The sequence below is a fragment of the Aptenodytes patagonicus genome, chromosome 6 (assembly GCF_965638725.1).
Source record: "Aptenodytes patagonicus chromosome 6, bAptPat1.pri.cur, whole genome shotgun sequence".
In the NCBI taxonomy this organism is placed as follows: domain Eukaryota; kingdom Metazoa; phylum Chordata; class Aves; order Sphenisciformes; family Spheniscidae; genus Aptenodytes; species Aptenodytes patagonicus.
The window spans coordinates 12,432,224-12,451,495 of NC_134954.1; the positions used below are offsets into that span (position 1 = coordinate 12,432,224).

The following is a 19,272-nucleotide window of genomic DNA, read 5'->3' on the forward strand; positions in this document are numbered from 1 at the left end:
CCGTGGGGTCCTGTGTGGGGCTGGTGAGGTGTGTGGGGTCTGTGGGCGAGTCCGTGGGGTACCTGTGAGGGGAGCAGGGGGAGGTGCGCAGGCCCCGGGAAGCAGAGCTGTCCAGCTCGCGCCTGGCTGCTTCTCCGCCGCCCCGCGCAGGCGATCGCCACGGGCACCTTTCCCGGGAGCAGCGGGGTCCTGCCGGAAGGGGTCCTTCGCGGCACTTCCGGGCCGGGCGGCGGCGGAGCGGCAGCGGCGCGGCGCGGACCCCGGGCGGCGGCAGCACCGCACCTGGGCCGGAGCGGGCCGGACCGGACCGGACCCCACCTCCCTCCGCGGGCCGGGCGGGCGACACCATGATCACCTCGGCCGGTGAGGGAGCGGCGCGGGGTAGCGTTGCCCGCCGGGGTTTCGCTGAGTCAGGGCCGTGACTGGGCACCGCCGCAGGCCGCGGGGGCGCCGGCCGCAGCCCTCCGTGGGGCCGCCCATCACGGGGGCCTCCCGCCGCCCCGGTCACCACTGGCCGGTAGCCGCCTTGCGCCCCGGAGAGAGCGGGAGGCCGCTCCGGTGCCCGGCGGCTCGCCACAACCGGCACTTTAAGCCTGAGCCGCGGGAGGCGGGGGGGCTGCCCGGTGCCCGCCCGTGCCCCGGGGCGGCCTCCCGCCCTCCCCCGGGTGCTGCGGCGGCCTGAGGGGGGCCGGCTCTCCGGCGGGCTCGGTGGGGACGCGCGGGAGGCGGAGGCGGCTGCCCGCCCGTCCCGGCGCCGCGTCTGCCTCCCGCCGGTGCTTTACGAGGGCGCCGTGGTGGCTTTGCGAGCCCCCCGGCAGGCACTGGGGTGCTCCTGCGCCGCAGTTGTGAGCTGAACGTCTTCACCTGCCCAAAGTGAATAACGCATAGCGGGTATAAGGCCGGTGGGCAGTAGGGGTCTGGAGGAGGTGCAGCCGGGAATGAGAAGGGGGGAAGAGGCAGACTTGAACTTCGGAGGGGGGTCAGAAACGCAAATGCCTTGCAGAGGAAAAGCCAGCCTAAAGAGTCCAGGCTAATGAAGTGTGTGGGGAATTAGATGTTAAACGCTGTTTCTAGATCTACCAAGAACTTCATAGCATAGGAAAATACGAGAAGTATTTCCAGAAGTACTCGGGCCAGAAATTAGTATGTGACTGGTTGTGGCTTTGTGAGAGAAACAGTACAGAGGATAATAGTCTGCAAGTAGCTGTCTCTTTCTGAACCCTTTGTGTTATGTTTAAGTCTTATTTTAATTGATAAGAAGTAGGAATTCATTTCAAAGGGGTTTTAAAAAGGTAGAAATGGTATGTTGAATAGGAATGAGATTGCTTCCTCCTGATAGATGAGGTAAATGACCTTTTTTTAAAAAAAAAAAAGGTGAAATCATACATTTGGAGTAGAGTTGCAGAAAACAGCTGGAAAGAGCACTGCGGGGTGGGCTACTGAACCTGCCTCCCTTGCCTAAGGGCCGCATCAGTGCTTCTTCAGTTGTTGCTGACGGACATGTGTCTAACCTGGTTTTAAAAAATCTCTGGTAATGGAGGTTCTACAACCTTGTTAGGCAAAGTGAATAACTGTCTTACTGTCAGAAAACTTTTCTTATCATCAAACCTCAATCTTTGAAGCTCCAAATAAAGCCTGGTCTTACTATTCCCGTTCATATCTGACACATATCAGATTATTCTCTTTCTGCTGGCAGCTGCCCTGTACGTGTATGAACTCTGTACCCTTCCCAAATTTCCATAGACTAACCAGTTACAGACCTCCAGTCAACCTTTGTAAGTCCCGATTGCTAGACCTCTTTGGTCTTATTGCTCAGTTCTGAACACCCTGGTTTGCTCATAACTCTTAAAACATGGTGCCCAGCACTGGACGCAGCGGTCTGGCTCAGGTGTGTCGGTGCCAAGCGGAGGGAAGGATTGCCTCGTATATCTGCCAACAAACGCTCTCGCTTACACATCTCAGCGTGAAGTTTGGGTTCTCTGCCTCCCACTGCAGCCATATGATATTATTGATCATGTTTCATCTTAATCCACTGTACTATTCGGATTCCTTTCTATATTTGTACATTTTAGTTTTGACCTGCACACTTCCTTTTAGATTTGTCAAGATCTTTTGAAAGCCCAGTTCAGCCTTCCAGTAGGCTTGCTGGCCTTTCCAATTTGATGTCTTATTTAGATCTAACAAGGTTACCAATCTATACAGTAGATGAAAGATTAAAAGCAGTGAATTGTGTGGTACTTTGATCAGATCCTATTCCAACCCTTTCAGTTGCGTCCTTGCAGTCTGACAGTGAAACCATCTATAACCATTCTTGAGATTGAGCTCCCCAAATAACTGTGGACCTCTCTTTCAGTTATGTCGGTTAAACGTTTCTGTAGCTGTTTGTACAAATGTTCTGGGACAGTGTCAGGAGTCTTGCTAAAGCTGTGAGACATGACATCTCTTAGCTATGAGGCCTGTTTCCTTGGCATGAAAAAAGTTAGGATGTTTTGACATGATCTTCCTTATGCCCCTTGGGGAAGTGACTTGCTAGAAAGCAGTCAGCAAACTAGTGATGGAGCTGGAAGTAAATCCCAGATTCTCTGAGTTCCTGTCTAATATGTTTTCCTCTAAGAAGGATCATCTTTTATAAACAGCGTACCTTTTCAGTTACAAATTCTGAACTACTTTATATCATGTTTAATACAAACTTGAATCTGATCTTTGAATTTTAATACTGAAGATTTTAAACCAGCGTTCCAGAGACAGCCTTCTTTCCTGTTCTGTTGGTTTTGAACTAAATAACATGTTCACTTTTGAAACAGAGATAGTCCAAAACTGACTATGATCTTGTCTTGCAGCTGGAATTATCTCTCTTCTCGATGAAGAAGAGCCACAGCTCAAGGTAAGCTCTTACATCTGGGAGCAAGTAACAGAAAATGCATTATGTTGAGAGCTTAAAATCAGAAATGAGCGGATCTCAATAATCAATGGATGGACAGCAACAGGTGGGCCCCAGGTCATATCTAGCCTGAAAGCTGAAAGGAAGGGCTTAAATAACATGATAACAGATGGCAAACTTCCTTGTTTTGAACATGGATCAAGCTGGAGTTTCACATGTACAGATCTCTATTCGCCAAAGCTCCCAGCTCTCTCATGATAATGGGGCTTTGTTACTTAAAAGTGTTCCAGAGACTGCATTTTGTCTATGTAAAATTCAAAGCTGAAGAACATCTCAAGTTTTTAGCATAATTTAAGCAATGTAAAACAAAATCACAGTTACATTTTCACTTGGAAAAAAAATCACAATAGTAGTAGGAGAAGAAAACAGCAACAGAAACTTTACAGTCCACGGACAACACCAAATACTCGAAGTGGTGGTGTATTGATCATGCTAGTTACTTGAGCAGTTAACATAGCTCCTTTTAGGAGGGAGAGGTGCATCTTGTAATACTGGTAATCCCCTAAATGTTTTGCTTGGAAACAGACACAGGTGGTGATAGATCCAAATGAGCCCTGCTTTTGCTCCGAACTGATTACAAGTTGGCTGATTCTAGTCTGGATATTGTTTATCTGCTAAAGTACTGTGTCCAAATAAACAGAGTTGTCTGGCATAGACCACAGGCCAATTCTGTGTGCTACACAAAGGTTGCCACAAAGACTTTGAAAACTTTGTATTTTAAAGAATATCACCTATCAGTCATTTTAGCCAGTCATTGATCACAGAGAGGCCATGGGAAGGAACATCAGGGTTGTCTTACCTGGTAAATGAACAGCCCTTTATTTGCAAAGGACTTGCAAAGATTAGTGAATGCTTGCAAAGATCTTTTAAAGTAGAATTTGCTGTTGAAATGGGTCAGTGTTTATGATATCAGTCTTAGATGGTAATTCATTTTTACTGGGGAAAGGTAATAAATTCATTTTTTATGTAATATAATATAACTTTTTATTATTTTTTGTAGGAGTTTGCTCTTCACAAATTGAATGCTGTTGTCAATGACTTCTGGGCAGAAATCTCTGAGTCAGTGGACAAAATGTAAGAGAAGACACTTATTACTTCAGGGTGTGCTGCTTAAAAAGAACATGAGATATGACATGGATGTAGTTCTGGTTGCTTGGTACTGGCTAGTACAGCATCTAGCTTCATATTTTCCTGAAAGCACTAATACAAGTGGATGTGGGGTTGGAGCTGTAGTCCCAGAGATGCAAGTTCAATCAAGCTGTCATGTGGCCTTAAAGACAATTGAGCACACAGAGCTGATGCTCTCCTCTCTCTTCTTTGCAGTGAAGTTCTCTATGAAGACGAGGGCTTTCGGAGCCGGCAGTTTGCTGCTCTAGTTGCTTCTAAAGTTTTTTACCACCTGGGAGCTTTTGAGGAATCGCTAAACTATGCCCTGGGAGCAGGTGACCTCTTCAATGTCAATGACAACTCGGAATATGTGGAGACGATCATTGGTAAACAACTGTTGCTGCAAAAGAAAAGCTCTTGTGTTGTCAAAACTACTGCAACTTTGCGATTTTACTTGGTTTAGCTGCTTTTCTCCATATTCCTCTTCCTGTCCTTGTATTCATTTAAACTGATGCTGAAGCTAATTTTACCCAGTTTATTTGTGCTTTCTTTCTCCTGCTTTGGGATTCTGTAATGGAACTGACTTAGGAGTTCTGGCATTTTTTTTCCTATTCTTAACCCTTGTTCTATTGCGAGTTCCTAATAAGAAAATTGTTTAGGTTGTTTATTGTCCTTTCTCTCATTTGTGTGCTAATGTTATTATCAATTTCAGCATAACTTTGGAAATAATTGGCTAATAAGTGTAGCTGCACACCTAACTGAGGGGTACAATTTTTTTTATCCACCCTTAACAAGATAGCAAGTCAGATGTTGAATGCTTGTATAATTTGAATGTCTTTTAAAAGTCTCATCTGCTGGTACCACTTACCTTGTACAGGTTATGATGGACCAAGGCTGGCTTTTGGTCTCCCCAGCTAGTGCTTACAGTGGAGCTAGGAAGTCTCCTACTGCTGTTTCCTCATTTATTTAAAATATTGTGCCACTTGAACAAAGATCATGTCCTTGGTTCCATTTTTAAAATATCTACTTGGTTTCAGCACTAAAATCAGAGTTTGTTGGGAGAGAATATAAGCATCTTCCACTACCGTCTGTATATGACTAGACAAATAGTTCTTGTGCCTCACCTTTGTGTAGTTTCCCGTATGCTGTATTTGCTGATAGAATGCGTGTATGCACATGCTGGTCTCTTCATCTGTAAAAAAACCTGCAAACATCTAAGAAGTTGACCTTTTTCCCCCCTATATTTGTTCAATATCTTTTCAGCAAAATGTATTGACCACTATACCAAGCAGTGTGTGGAGAATGCGGAGCTGCCAGAAGGGGAAAAGAAACCTGTTGATGAAAGGCTAGAAGGGATAGTGAACAAAATGTTCCAGCGGTGCTTGGACGACCACAAGTACAAGCAGGCCATCGGCATTGCTCTAGAGACACGCAGGCTGGACATCTTTGAGAAAACCATCCTTGAATCGGTATGTGCAAGAGACAGGAGGTGCATGTAGCTAGTCTCTTCCAGGTATGGATCCAGAAGTGAAGTGCAAGATCCATGTTGCTATGGAACTTGTCCTGTTTTGTATGAACAGAATAAAAGATGAAACTCAGGGGTGTTCGGTTCAGCATGTTCATGGAAGGCAGAGCCACTCAGGGCTATCAAGTATAGAGAGACCCCTACCTTCAAGAAATCTCTGAGCTGCAGGTTGCTGGGAGAATATTCCCAGGAAGCCTGGCTATGTGCCCTCTTCTTAAGGTATTCCCTGTCAGCTACTAGCAGAGATACGATACTGGACTAGACAGACCTTAGGTCTGGCGTAATGCAAGAACAGCTCTTATTTTGGTGTGCCTGTCATCTACTGTAATTCACTGTGGGAAGGGGTCTGTAGGGCTAGGTAAGTGATTTATTTATGGCAGGCAAAACAAAAAAATCCAGTAGTTGGGTGAGCTGCTCTAATTTTCAGTAAGTGGCTGTGTGCAGTCTTAGCCTGCCCTGACTGCAAGGCAGTACAGTCTGGCTTTAACATCTTTCACTGAGGGTTTAAAGTCGTTACCTAGTAATGGCAGTAAGAGAAGCACACCTGTAGTCATTTGCAGCAGCTCGGCGGTTGTGTGTAATCTTGTTATGCTGCAGTAGCTCAGTCATATGCCAGACACATGGTTTAAATCCTTTAAATTTTACCACTTTTCAGTTTACAGCTTTCCCATATTTTTGGATGTCTCCCATTTCTGTAAACGGGAATGATAATCATAAGGCATCGATCTTGCTTTCTCTGTTCTGTTTGCTGTCCTATGCAGTTACTAACTTAATTGCCCATTGTAAATCCTTCATTTCAAATTACCTTTCTAAAGTCTACTAACCAAATCTGTTTCTTAGTCTCTAGCAAGAAATAGGTGTGTTGAGGATCTTTTCTTGGTGCATGCTTTGTTTTGCTGACATTTTATGTTAGTGCAGTGAATTTCACTGCATTTGAGAGTGATTATTTGAACAAGAAAGGTGAAGAAAAGGAAATAGGTATTGAACTTTTAAATGAATCTTTTGTATATTTTAACTACTGAATTAAATATTGGTCCTGTTCATTTTTGGTAGTATTTTTCTTTAAACTGCAATACACCTGCATATAAACTTTTCTGAAAATGGGGAAGGAAAATGTGAAGGTTTATATGTGCGTGTCTTTTGCTCTGCTTTTTAAAATCGAAAGGAGGTAGCTTTATTTTAATTTCTAAATCCTGCTTGTCAGTCCAAACCCAGACTTAATATCCCTGAATTTTATTTCAGAACGATGTTCCTGGGATGCTAGCCTACAGCTTGAAGCTCTGTATGTCTTTGATGCAGAATAAACAGTTCCGTAATAAGGTCTTGAGAGTTCTAGTTAAAATCTACATGAATCTGGAGAAACCAGACTTCATCAACGTGTGCCAGGTAAACTACTCAGAGTGATGTTTAAAGATCAATCAAAAGTTACTCTTCTTTAGATGTATTTGATGTGACATCTACCTGATCTCTTGTGTTTTACTCAGTTAAATGAAATATCTTTTCCTGGTTGCATGCTTCAAATATATATCAAAGTGAGATCAACTTGAAAAAGAACTGCAAATATTGCACGTTTGGTCAATTTATAGAGAAAGAAATATGTTCAAAGGCAGTTTGGGGACGTAGACAACTCTGACAGAATATTTCAAGCCTATGTAGGTAGTATCAGATGGTAGGTTCACAGCTTGGAATTTTATTCCTCCAAAGAACATTTACAGTGATTTGTGTTTTGGTAAGCCATTGTCTGAAAGTATTTGGACAACCAGTTACGAAGCTACTCAGATGTTCTCAGGCCTTTGCCAATCTTGGTATGCCAGGTACATGTGACTCAGGAGTGTTATGCCTGTTCCATTTTAGCTGAGACATCCCTACAAAATGACTGATGCTTCTTTAATGTACTTTTGAAATGTCTGTGTTTAGTAGGACAACATTGTCAGTTTCCAAAGATAAAGCTGCAGAAATAGGAAGGCTTGAATGGTGTCTCTTGAATTTGTAATACTTGGTCTTGTTTTTAAACTGACCTATGAAAACTCTTCAAAGATTTCTACTATCTCCTATGAGAGAGAGATTTTTTCTTTCTTTGAAGGAGTGTTCTGTGGAAGCAGCAGATGAGGGAATGGGGAAAATGGAGTGTGGCCTTGGGTAGTGTTGCTTTTTCATTTTGAAGTATATAATGCCTTCTCCTGATTTTTTTTTTTTCTGTTCTTCCCTTCCTCCCACTCAGTGCCTGATATTCCTGGATGACCCACAGGCTGTGAGCGACATCTTGGAAAAACTGGTGAAGGAAGATAACCTTCTCATGGCCTACCAAATTTGCTTTGATCTGTACGAAAGTGCTAGCCAGCAGTTCTTGTCTTCTGTGATCCAGAATCTCCGCACGGTTGGCACTCCCATTGCCTCTGTGCCTGGATCCACCAACACCGGCACCGTCCCTGGATTGGAGAAAGACAGGTGGGAAGATTGGCTTGAGAAGAGGCGTAATTGTTCCGTTACAGTCCTGCTCTGATGGAGCCTCCTGTTCTGTCTATGGATGCCCATTACAAGCAATCGAGTTATTCCCCTTCATTTAAGTCAGGGTAACAGACAAGACGTGCTGTTTGCTCAGGGCAAAATTGTGTATTACCAGAATCCACTGTTGTTTGAAAGAATGCATTTTCCTTTGCGGTTGAGGTAAGCATGGTGCAGTTACTGTGGCTCAGCTAATGAGCAATAATTCATTAAGCCATAGTGTGAATTGCTCGGGAACACTCTGATGTTGTGTGGTCTGTGCAGCAACTTGTAAAGCTAAGGAAGGGGAGAGTTCAAGCAAAAAGCTCATCGCAGCTATGTGCAAGTTTGGTTTCACATCATAGCTTGTGGTCTGCTACCTGCTTGTGGGGAGAGTGAGCTCAGATGATACTGTAGTGTTATAGACCCTTTTGTACTTGCAGTTAAAAAGAGCTAGTTCAAATCTAGTCTGAGTTTTGCTGAAGTCCTGACTTTTAAAACTTGTTCAGTCGTCAACATCACTGGATCTTAGCTGCAGGAAGCTGCTGTTACAAAACCCAAAGTTGGCACTAACCATTCCATCTTCTTTATTTCTTCTTTTGATGGCTTACAGGTAATTGACATAGATAGTTTTGTTTTAAACCTCTGTTTTTAGAGGATTGGCCAATCTGTGCTAAGGCTGCTGCCCAGCTCAGGGGCAGTGTGGAAGAAGTTTGTGCTCCATCTGCTCTTTAATCACCAGAGCTGTCATGTCTGTACACAACCTGATCCCTGCACTATGTCTGATAGTGTGTGATGGAGAATGATGCCTAGATCAAGGCAGGTTAAATACAAGGGCTTATGCAGCTGTGAGGAACTGGGTTTAAATGCTTTTGAATCAGTGATATGGGCATAGCAAGCATTCTCCTCTCTTCTTTTCCAGTGAAATAAAACTAAAGGCACAGAATAATTTATAAGTCAGCCTGTGAAGCATTAGGACAAGGTGCTAACAACAGCTTAATATGTTTCATTTCCATTTCAACACTCTAGCATCCATCCTAATAATGATGAGCTCAAGGCTTCCGGGTGAGGATATAATTATCCTTGCTGCCTTGTTTGTTGACCTTGTTTTCTCACCTGTCTCTGCCTGTCCATCCCCTACAAGCATCTCTATTTTTGTTGTCTCTATAGATGGAGTAAGAGGGTGGGGGTTTTTGGGCCTTTGTCTTCAAGTTCCCTGAAAATTGAATTGGGGAGGAGTTTGCTTCTCAGCAGTGACCTTCAGATAGTCAGCCCTTGTCCTGTCAAAGTCCTGTTTCCAGTCATCATCTCCAAATCCAGGCTACTCTTTCAGGACAGTGTTCAGCCATAATTGCAGTGCTTGACTAGTTACAAGTGATGAACCGGGTTGCATTTTTCACTTTTATTTTATTTCAGTGATGCTATGGAAGCAGAAGAGAAACCAGGAAGCACTTGTGCAGGGAAGTCTGCAGAAATTGTGAGTGTCATTTCCAAAACATGCCTTGCTTACTTTTTCTTATGTGTTCTCTTTGAATCTCTTGGGTTGCTAAATTGGTTTGGCTAATGAAGAATGGAATTCCACTTCTGTCTTGCTTGGAGACAAGGTGACAGATGATCTCTGAGGACCAAATATCTAACAGTCTGAAAGTCCAGCAGTTCAGATGCTGAAACTTGGGGGAGAGTGGGAAGTGGGTAGATTTTGGCGGGAATTACTGAGCCCTGAAAAAGGGGACAGAAGGATCTGGCTCATGTGTTTGCTTTTTGTTGATACTGAAATAATTAACTCATTCCAGAAGAAAGGGCCTGAAATTTGACTGCTGCTGAGAATCTTAGCTGATGAATTAGCTTGATGCGGTTTTTTTCTTCTCCTTCTGAAATCTGGCTGTAGTTCTGGCTGGATAGAACTGATGCTCTTCTGCAGGAGGGGATGCTGACTTAACATAGATTCTTTTCCATGAAGAAGGAAGGTGTTGCCTCTGGCTAGCCTGGTGGCTGTGTTGCTGGGCTGGCCAGCTGGTTAGAATCTTTTTGTTTAGTTTCTTTTCCCCGAGTATTGGAGAAAGTGAGTTCACTTCTAACATGCACATACAATTGCATTTCAGCATGTAGAATAGCTAAGGCAATTCTGACACTTCTAATACTGAGGAAAAGAAATGCTACTGGAGAGGAAAGTAAAACCCAAGACAGGGTTTTTTTTTCTTTTTTCCCCATGGTGCATGTTTGCAAACTAGACTTGGGAATGTTGGAGAAATTCTTGCAGATCACTTAAAAATTAATCAAGGGCAAACAGAAGTGTTTTCTTGAAATTATATTCCACAAGGAAAACAAAAGGGGTCGAGTTTCTTGCCCCATCAAGGAATCTGTAAACAGTCCTTTTGTGCAGGAAAGGTGTCTTGAATCAGTTTCTGCTGCATTGGCATTGCTGACTGTGCCAAGGGACAAGTACATAAAAACGATCTATGTGGCCAGAAATGTTCTTGAGCTTAATCTTCCACAATGCAGAATGCTGACTACAAAGAAATAATTGAGGGGATTAGTTCAAGGGCTGAACTACTCATGCTTGGCTGGTCTCTGACCAGCTAACAATGTCAGTACAAAGAGCTGCAGTGTACTTTTCACCCTGCTCAGAAGGCACTTCAGTTGGAACTTAATCTGTGGAAACTGTTCCATCGCGAGGAAGAAGGAGGCTTTCTCAAAGAGCTCTGGAAGATGAATGTATTAGATATTCCTAGTTCTACTAGCAGTTTTTCTAAATAAAGCCTGTAGCTCACAAGAATGATGCTGCAGCTTAGCAGGGTCATGCAAAGTGTTGTGCCTTTGTGGTCCTCTCCATTAAAATTTCCATGGAAATACAGGTTCACATTTATAAAAGTGGTTGCCTCTTGCGGGAGACTCATTGTATCTGTAAGGCCAAACAGCAGCTTGCAGAATATCAGATGTCACTCATATCCTTTTGCTTTCAATGAAAGAATACATTTCTTTTCAAAGAGTCTCTTCTCCCACCTGCACTGTTGCGCACAAAGGGACTTGATTATCTCGGAGGTGTGGGCTTGTGCAGCAAGGACAGAAACAATGTTCTTCTAGTCCTAAAACCTGGTAGATTTTGGAATATGGTGACGGGAACATACCAGAGTGGCTTTTCATGAACTGTATTTTAACAGAGCCATAGTTGGGTTCTCATGTTTTTTCATCTTTTTGCTTGTATGTGAAGAACCCAGAGCCTAAGGACCAGATCTCAAAAATGATTAAAATTTTAAGTGGGGAAATGGCCATTGAGCTACATCTGCAGTTTTTAATACGAAACAACAATACAGACCTCATGATCCTCAAAAACACAAAGGTAAGAGGCTTTGTTAGATACGGTTGTCTTGGATCATCTGATTCATCCTGTGTTTGTTTTGACCACGTTGCTGTTACTTTACAACATCATCTTATGTTTTAGCATGGCCTCCCTGGGTTTTGAGGATACAAATCTGTGATTTAGTCATGATAGATTAACATTTAAAACTTGAACCTGTGAGGCTAAAGAAGAGCTGATTGCACCTAAAGAAGGCCATATAATCAGATTGTTTCAACTTACAGCTAGTGTGACCAAATGACAGGCTGCTAGTAGCGTGTTGGTTTTTGATTTGGGTTTTTTTCCGATTGGTTAGAGAAACTAATCCTTTTCTCCCCCCTTTTTTTTTGGTGGGTTTGTTTTCCATCTGGTCAGTAAGGTGGACGAACTTGTCCTCCAGCTCCATGACTGATCCATTGCAAATGCTGCTGGCTGGGGAGGAAGAGAGTCAGCCAGGACTGTAGGTTACAATATGTTGGTATCTTGGTTGAGGTGTTATGTGTGAGGGGTGTTATGTGTGAGACCACACCTTCAGCTTGGCTAAAGAAATCCTGGTATGTGCTCAGAGGCTAGTATTTCCACATTGAAGACAAAACTGATCAGATACTGTGAGGTAGGCAGTGCTAGTGAATTGAGTAACTGGTTTTGTTTTGGAAGGTGTTACTCAAGGGTGGGCAGATGAAAACTTACAGGTAAATTAGACTCTCAAGCTAAATGATTATTAGAAACCATAAGAGAAGGTTTTTATATGTGAAATGAGATGCACGTCATCAGCAAAAATGGTAGGGGATGCTTGTTGGTGGGTTCATTTATTTCAGGAGGCACTTCAAATGTATTGGAAAATCTTTTCCATCTGCTGGTTAAGTGCTTGGGAGTGATCCTGCATAGTGTTCCAGGGATGGCTTGAAAACGTCAGCAGCACACGCTATGCAGTGCTCAGTTCTGGGAACCAGAAGCAGGGGTTCTCCATTTAAGCTGCAGTTGAAGTAATCACATCTCTGACAGAAACTCATAGAAAGGATTGGTTTGCACTGGAAAGATGAGTGGAGAATATATTAGAATGTATTAACAATCTATTAACTTTGATTAAAGGGAAATTGCCGGTTAAATTGAGCATATTTACAATCCATTTTCCTAGTGTACTGGCAAGCATGTTAAGCGACCTAGGGCATGTCTTTTGCTGACTGGTGATACTGATTGTTTTTTTTCTTTCAGGATGCAGTACGGAATTCTGTGTGTCACACAGCAACGGTTATAGCAAACTCCTTTATGCATTGTGGTACAACCAGTGACCAGTTCCTTAGGTAAATCTATGGCAGGGAAGCTCCAATGTCATTTAGAGGTGTTTGAACAACATTGTTGCCCTATTTAGCTTGATACTTCCAAAAGGGTGGCTGCAGAACTCTGATGGGCTTAGAGAAGAATAAACAAAGGGTCTGAAAACTAAAGTGGAGGCAGAGGGAAGAAGCTGAAGTTGTTTCCTTTTCCCTATCCTTGCAAACTGGCTTTATTTGACTGCTAACCATATGAACGGTTTGGAGGGTGGAGATCTGGAATTTCTGTTCTCTTTGTTTACTAGTTGGGGAATTTCTGAGGTGATGTATCTTTTCTTGGTAGAGACTGACAGTGCTGAATGACTCTTGGAAGGGAAATGTCAGGGCTGACCTTACAAGGGACTTGAGGAAAAACTCTGCTAGAGTTTCTCCCAGAGAGTTGATGGGCTGCATATTGAGCAGTTGTTCTCCATCTTTCACTGAGATCACCAGTATCTAGAAGCTTGACTATGACCAGCCAAAAAATCAGGGCTGATGAAGGGGAGAGAGGTATAAAGTGGAAACATGGTTAGCCTTGTTGCCTTCTGGAGCTGCTTTCTGCTTTGAAAGCAGTCTTTAGTGCTGTGAAACCCTGTTTGCAGGATGAGGAACGGACTGTATGAAAAACTTATAACCTTTCTCTTTTTGTCTTCCAGAGACAATTTGGAGTGGTTGGCCAGGGCCACTAACTGGGCTAAGTTTACTGCTACTGCCAGCTTGGGTGTTATACACAAGGTAATGTTGCATTCATGTCCCTCTGTTCAATATGAATGCTTGACTTGTGAACACTGAAAACATTGAAATGGGGATTCTGAATGATGGTTGCACCCCAGTTTACCTAGTCTATTGCAAGGCACAGCTGTAACATGGTTTGTGTCTTTGCACTAAAGAAAAGCTATGCTTTATCAAGTCCATCTCATCCGATATCCGATGTAGTTTACAGCATGTTTTGCTGAGCATCAAAAAGGTGGTAGGATAACATGGCTAAAGGAGAGAGTCTTCTTCCTAGCTCTTCTCTTCCTTTGTGAGTTGAACAGAGTCAATAGTTTCTAGCTATTAAAATTGCAGGTGAATATTTCTTAAGTGGTTTCGGGACAGTGCTGAAGTCCTTACTGTAGTAAGTTTCAGTAACTTTGAATGGTGACCTAAGTAGTGGTCATTTTCTTCAAATTCATTCACAGGGAGGGTATATTTAAAGCTGTTTCGAAATAGCAAGAAGTCTTTGTAATTGTTTTGTGTGCCTCAACCCTCATTAAAGTGCTCTAGTGAATGAATCTGTGTAGCTTCAGACCAAATTTGTCCTGGTTTAGATCAGTGACCAAGTGATTGATGAATACTTGTGTACTGTGGTTAATAAAACCCCAGTACAGAAGGATTCTTTGCTGATTGTACAGCACTGAAAGGCCGATTTTTGTGGAGAAAGTAACGGCTATAACATGTTTTCTCCTGACTTGTTTAAATATTATTGTGAAGTGTTTGCATCCACTGTTTTTTCACCTTTCACTTCCCACTGTCTTCCCTTCCTGCTGGACACTGGATATACAGGGTCATGAGAAAGAAGCATTACAGCTAATGGCAACATACCTACCCAAGGACACCTCTCCAGGGTCAGCCTACCAGGAAGGTGGAGGTCTCTATGCCTTGGGTCTCATTCATGCTAACCATGGTGGGGACATCATTGACTATTTGCTGAACCAGCTGAAGAATGCCAGTAATGATGTATGTACTGGGTTCAGTAATGAACCTTTGTTTTGTTGGGAATATCCAGAAGGGTGCTACCTGGTTTAGAAGTGGGGGTTAAAGGTAACTAAGACTGTGGCAGTAGTGTGATACTTGCACCTCCGTGGGCCTTAAATATAAAGTTTGGTTTTAACAATCTATTGCTCAAGGTTTAGGTAAGATTTTTAGGAAATTCTTACATACTTGACAGTGAATCTAGCTTCATCCTTCTTACTACTTGTATATCTACTTTGTTTTGCTAGTGGATCTGCAGTATTCAGGCACTGTTATTGCTTACGGCTTAGCTGTCAAAGGAATAAGCCACAAAATGCTTCTGTTGTCCTGTAGCTTTAATGCATCTTATACAAAAAGAAGTGGTTTACTTCACCAGTTACTGTTTATAGACCTCTACAAAAAGTCTCTTTTTAAATTAGGGATAGATTAGTATTTTCCCAGCATGTTCCCTTCTTCTCTTTAGGGAATTTCCGACTACTTCCCTAAAAATTCTGTGAATGGTTCCTACTCATCTTATTGCAAATGTACTGCCTTTCCCGTATCCGTTGTTAGAACAAAAGAGGACGTAGACTGTTTAAGTGGGTACTGATTTACCTTTCTATTCAAAAGCTATTACTAGGCAGCAGTTTTTACACATGGCACAGAATTATGGTTTTACATAAATCACTCAGTGGGGGAAAAAGACCTTAAAGATACTAGAAAGTCTCTTGTGCTATGTGTAAAGCTTCTGATACTCATTGTTTCTGGGCTTTTGAACTGCCGTTTCTATTCTATTTTCTGCCTCTTTCATCAGAGTTACTGCCTGAGACAGTGAAAGTGGTATTTCTTAACAGGTCAAGAGATCATTTTGGGTGGTTTGGGGCTAAAAGTTTGCAGCTTTACATTGACGGAAAGATGTCTACTTCAGCTGAAGCCATATTGTTCCCTGTTTTATGATGACTGAACTTGCATATGCTTCTCTAGATTGTCCGACACGGTGGCAGCCTGGGTTTGGGTCTGGCTGCCATGGGGACAGCACGTCAAGATGTGTACGATTTGCTGAAAACAAATCTATACCAGGATGATGCAGTGACAGGTAAATGTTCAGCTTTCAAAGCAACTAAGGCCTTATCAGGGATCTGGGTTTTTTTGGTGGGTTTTTTTTTTTCCAGGTTTTCTGTTAGCAGCAAAGAGCACTTCTAGGTTGCCTTAGCTGCATTTTATTTACTGACCTTTTCCTGATCAGCATGGTTCTTTAGTTATGTGGCAGTAATGTTCAGAGGTCCTGTCAGGACTGGTCTGTGGCACTATGCCAAATATTGATAGACATGCTAGGTCTTTAAACAGTCCCTTATTTTGCTCTATTCTTTCCTTTGTCATACACTTTTTATTTAGCGTGTTTGATGTCCAAAGCCATGTGCCGTTTTTGGCTGAGAGATAGGCTTGGAGAAGCTTGTGGGGGCTACTGCTGCATTGGCAGGGGTTCACAGGAAAATTATCTCAGCAGCCCTTGGCCCAAGGAAGAGAAAATTGAACTTGGTAGGAAAGAGGACTAAGTTGTGGCTGGTAGGTTATCGTTACAAGCACATTTGGCCATGAATAATGGGGTTGCTGGGCACAGTGGTGTCCAGGAGTGATCTGTTGGCCTACATCTTGTGTGATTCCCTAGATATAATGTATACTGCTTTTGGGAACAGAGTTTGCTTCATTTTTTGCTTTTGTGTGCTCTGCAGGTGAGGCAGCTGGCCTGGCACTGGGATTGGTTATGCTGGGATCTAAAAATGCTCAGGCTATTGAGGACATGGTTGGCTACGCACAGGAAACCCAGCATGAAAAGATTTTGCGAGGCCTTGCGGTTGGAATTGCTCTGGTCATGTACGGGAGGATGGAGGAGGCAGATGCTCTCATTGAGAGTCTCTGCAGAGATAAGGTAAGTTTAGCTGTGACTTAACCGCTAGCCCTTCTGTTACGTGGGTGACCTTCCTGTCCTTTTGTGAAATCTCCAACTGTGGTGGGTTGGCTGTTTCAAACCAGGGAAGTTCTTACGTAGGTCTGAAGTGGGGCAGTTTCACAAGTTGCTTCACTCTGATCAAACATACAAGAACAACAGTGCTTAGTTTTGTATTTCTTTAGCCTCATACTCAGTCTCCATAGTCCTGTGAGCAGCAACAAGGAGCAGAACAGGGTGTAATGGTTAAAAACAGATGAGGCTCGCTGTAGGTGGGTCATTCTCAAGGATCAAGTAGTGGTTAAATAGCAGGTACTCTCTTTGGCAGCCTGTGGCATAGCAACTTTCTGTCCCCTTGAAATTGGTAATGACAACCCTGCTTGGTGATTGTCCTGTTACTTACTCATCCCTAATAAACAGTTAAGCAGTGAGGCTACCTGTTTGCAGATCCCAGGCCCAAGAGTGGAACAGATTTAAAGTCAGAATTACTGAGTCCCTGTTTGGACGGATGTTAAATATTGATGCTTTCTCTTCTAGGATCCAATTCTCCGTCGTTCTGGCATGTACACTGTTGCTATGGCATACTGTGGCTCAGGGAACAACAAGGCTATCAGACGCCTACTGCATGTGGCTGTAAGTACTGTGGGCTTAGTAGCACACAGCAAGAAATTTGTGGTGAGAGAGTAAGCTCATCACTTTGACAGGCTTTGTGTCTACAGTGTTAATGTTCTGGTCCAAATCAGAGATTGCGAAGTGATGAAAGCTTTCCTTAATACTATGAGTAGAAATAACAGGGTCTTCTGACATTAGGATAAGTAGACTTTCAGCAAGAGAATATTCAATGTGGTATCACAAAAAAGGAACCTATTAAAAAACAGAATATGATCCTAAAGTAGCTGGTAATGGGTTTGCAGTGAATAGTCTGTGTAATGATGGGCTGGGGAAAAAACAACTTAAGCTGTAAAAGATGAGGTCTGTCTGCTCTTTCATAGGCTTGCAGTCACAGTGTATGAACAAGGGTGAGGCTGTTTCAGCTAAGGCTGAACATGATTGTTAATTTTCTTTCTCTGTAATCCTGTCTTCATGATTAACTTGTGTGCCTGACACCTGGCCTGAAATGTTGCAGGGTCCTCGAGTGTTTTAACTATATTCTGAATGTCCTGTTTTCCCTTTTGTAGGTGAGTGATGTGAATGATGACGTGAGGCGGGCAGCTGTTGAGTCACTTGGTTTTATTCTGTTCAGGTACAGTATCTTCCTTGGTCACTTCCACAGTCTCCAGTTTGATGTCTGTTACACTTTCAGGAAATGTGTACGCTATTGCTTTCACAAAATGACTTAATTGCTAACTGAACGGAGGTTGAAAAGTCAAAAAATTGAGAGAGAATAAAACTTGGTTCAGAATTAGAAGCCTTCCTTAATGTTCAGCAGATGCTTAATGAGCCTTTCTGTAGGTTTCCGGACTTACAGCTTAATTGTCTGAATAGAGTCAGATGAAGTTGACAAGTAGAATGAAAAATTAATATTTACAGGATTGAGAGTTAATTAAAAATTAAATATACAGTGCTTGTGCCAGGCCTCTTAAAGGCAGCAGTACTCAGACAAATACGTCTGCCTAATTGCTATCGAAAACATTCCTGGAGGTTGTGACTTTGGTAAAAATAACCTGAGAAGGATGTCAAAATAGTCTTTGTTTTTCAAGTATCCACTGTTAAACTCTGGCAGGTTACTGGGTTTACGTTGTGGTAATGTAAGCCCATCACAAAACGTCATGATGTTTGCTTTGGTTCTCTAAAGTGAAATCTGATGCTGAACTGGTATTTGTAGTGCTCTGTAGTGCTCTTAGGTGAGAGGTGTTTGGGTTTTGGGTTTGGTTTTTTTTTTTATTATATTGGGGAATTAGAAGGCTCCCCAGGAACTACACCTTCATCTGTTAATACAGTAATCTGTGTAATCTGAGCACTGAGCCAAGCAGCAGCCTTTGCGTGTGTCTGAGAGGAGGTAGTGCATACTTGGGTCCAGGACTGTAATTTAAAAATCTTTGTTCGCATCTTCTTGGGTTAGTGGCAGTCTGTAAATTCATCCTAAAAAGCAGGATAAGAGGTGCTTAAAGCTGGTGTTAAAAAACTGGGTTACTGATATGACCAGTCAATTTGTCATTAACCAAGTTGTTCCTCATGTAGAAATTACTCTGCTCCATTCTGTTTTATCTGAAGCATATTCTGGTTGCAATTAAATGTAGTTTACAAACAGAACGAATTCTCTCTGTGGGCAGCAGGCGTCTCCCAAGAGCTTCTGCTGTGTTGCTTTCAGTGAGCACAGATCATTCCTTGCTGCATAGCGATCTTTGTCTCTCCTGAAGCCAAAGGGTCTGTTTAACTGGCTTTTGCATCTGTGTACAGAAGGAAAATTCCATGCAGGCCTTCCATAGTTTCAGGCATCTTTTTTCCAAACAGGTTGTGACAAAGCACTTTTGATCTCTGATTTCAGTGTAATTTTTCTTTTCAACAAATGCAAAACATAATTGGACATTGGTAGCTCCTACCAAAATGAGAAGCTTTCGAGGCTCTGAGCTAAACCATTTACCATGTGCTGGCATCTTGTTGGAGCAAGATAGTTCTGGGCCTGTTCTCTCCATATCCAGCAATGAGGAAATGGGTGACATCATCTTTGACTCTTTCACCTGCTCTGCAGTGGTTCAGATCTTATCCTACCTCTTCCCTTCCCTTTCTGGAGGGGTGCAGTCCAAAACCTGCTTGCACAATAGGGAGGAACATTTTCTTGTAAATTCCAGTGGTAGCAAAGAACTAAAACTTTTTAGCTGATTATCACTGGCTTCTGGAGGCAAAAGGCTTGTGTTAGGCTGTTGTAGTTGCTAACACTTTTCACTTGATAACTTTCACAAA

The 19,272-nt window shown here is 42.8% G+C and overlaps 1 protein-coding gene across 1 annotated transcript in view; it reads left to right on the forward strand.

The window, feature by feature from the left end:
- The first annotated feature begins 257 nt into the window (after positions 1-257).
- Positions 258-19,272, forward strand: part of PSMD1 (proteasome 26S subunit, non-ATPase 1) — a 75,021-nt gene continuing 56,006 nt past the window's right edge. The window contains exons 1-16 of the mRNA XM_076341176.1: positions 258-363; positions 2,841-2,884; positions 3,942-4,015; positions 4,265-4,434; positions 5,312-5,517; positions 6,816-6,959; positions 7,795-8,021; positions 9,474-9,534; positions 11,269-11,397; positions 12,610-12,698; positions 13,364-13,442; positions 14,253-14,426; positions 15,405-15,516; positions 16,154-16,350; positions 16,906-17,001; positions 17,547-17,611. Coding sequence (XP_076197291.1) covers positions 348-363; positions 2,841-2,884; positions 3,942-4,015; positions 4,265-4,434; positions 5,312-5,517; positions 6,816-6,959; positions 7,795-8,021; positions 9,474-9,534; positions 11,269-11,397; positions 12,610-12,698; positions 13,364-13,442; positions 14,253-14,426; positions 15,405-15,516; positions 16,154-16,350; positions 16,906-17,001; positions 17,547-17,611 — 1,883 coding nt within the window. The 5' untranslated portion in view covers positions 258-347. The remainder of the gene's footprint in view (positions 364-2,840; positions 2,885-3,941; positions 4,016-4,264; positions 4,435-5,311; positions 5,518-6,815; positions 6,960-7,794; positions 8,022-9,473; positions 9,535-11,268; positions 11,398-12,609; positions 12,699-13,363; positions 13,443-14,252; positions 14,427-15,404; positions 15,517-16,153; positions 16,351-16,905; positions 17,002-17,546; positions 17,612-19,272) is intronic.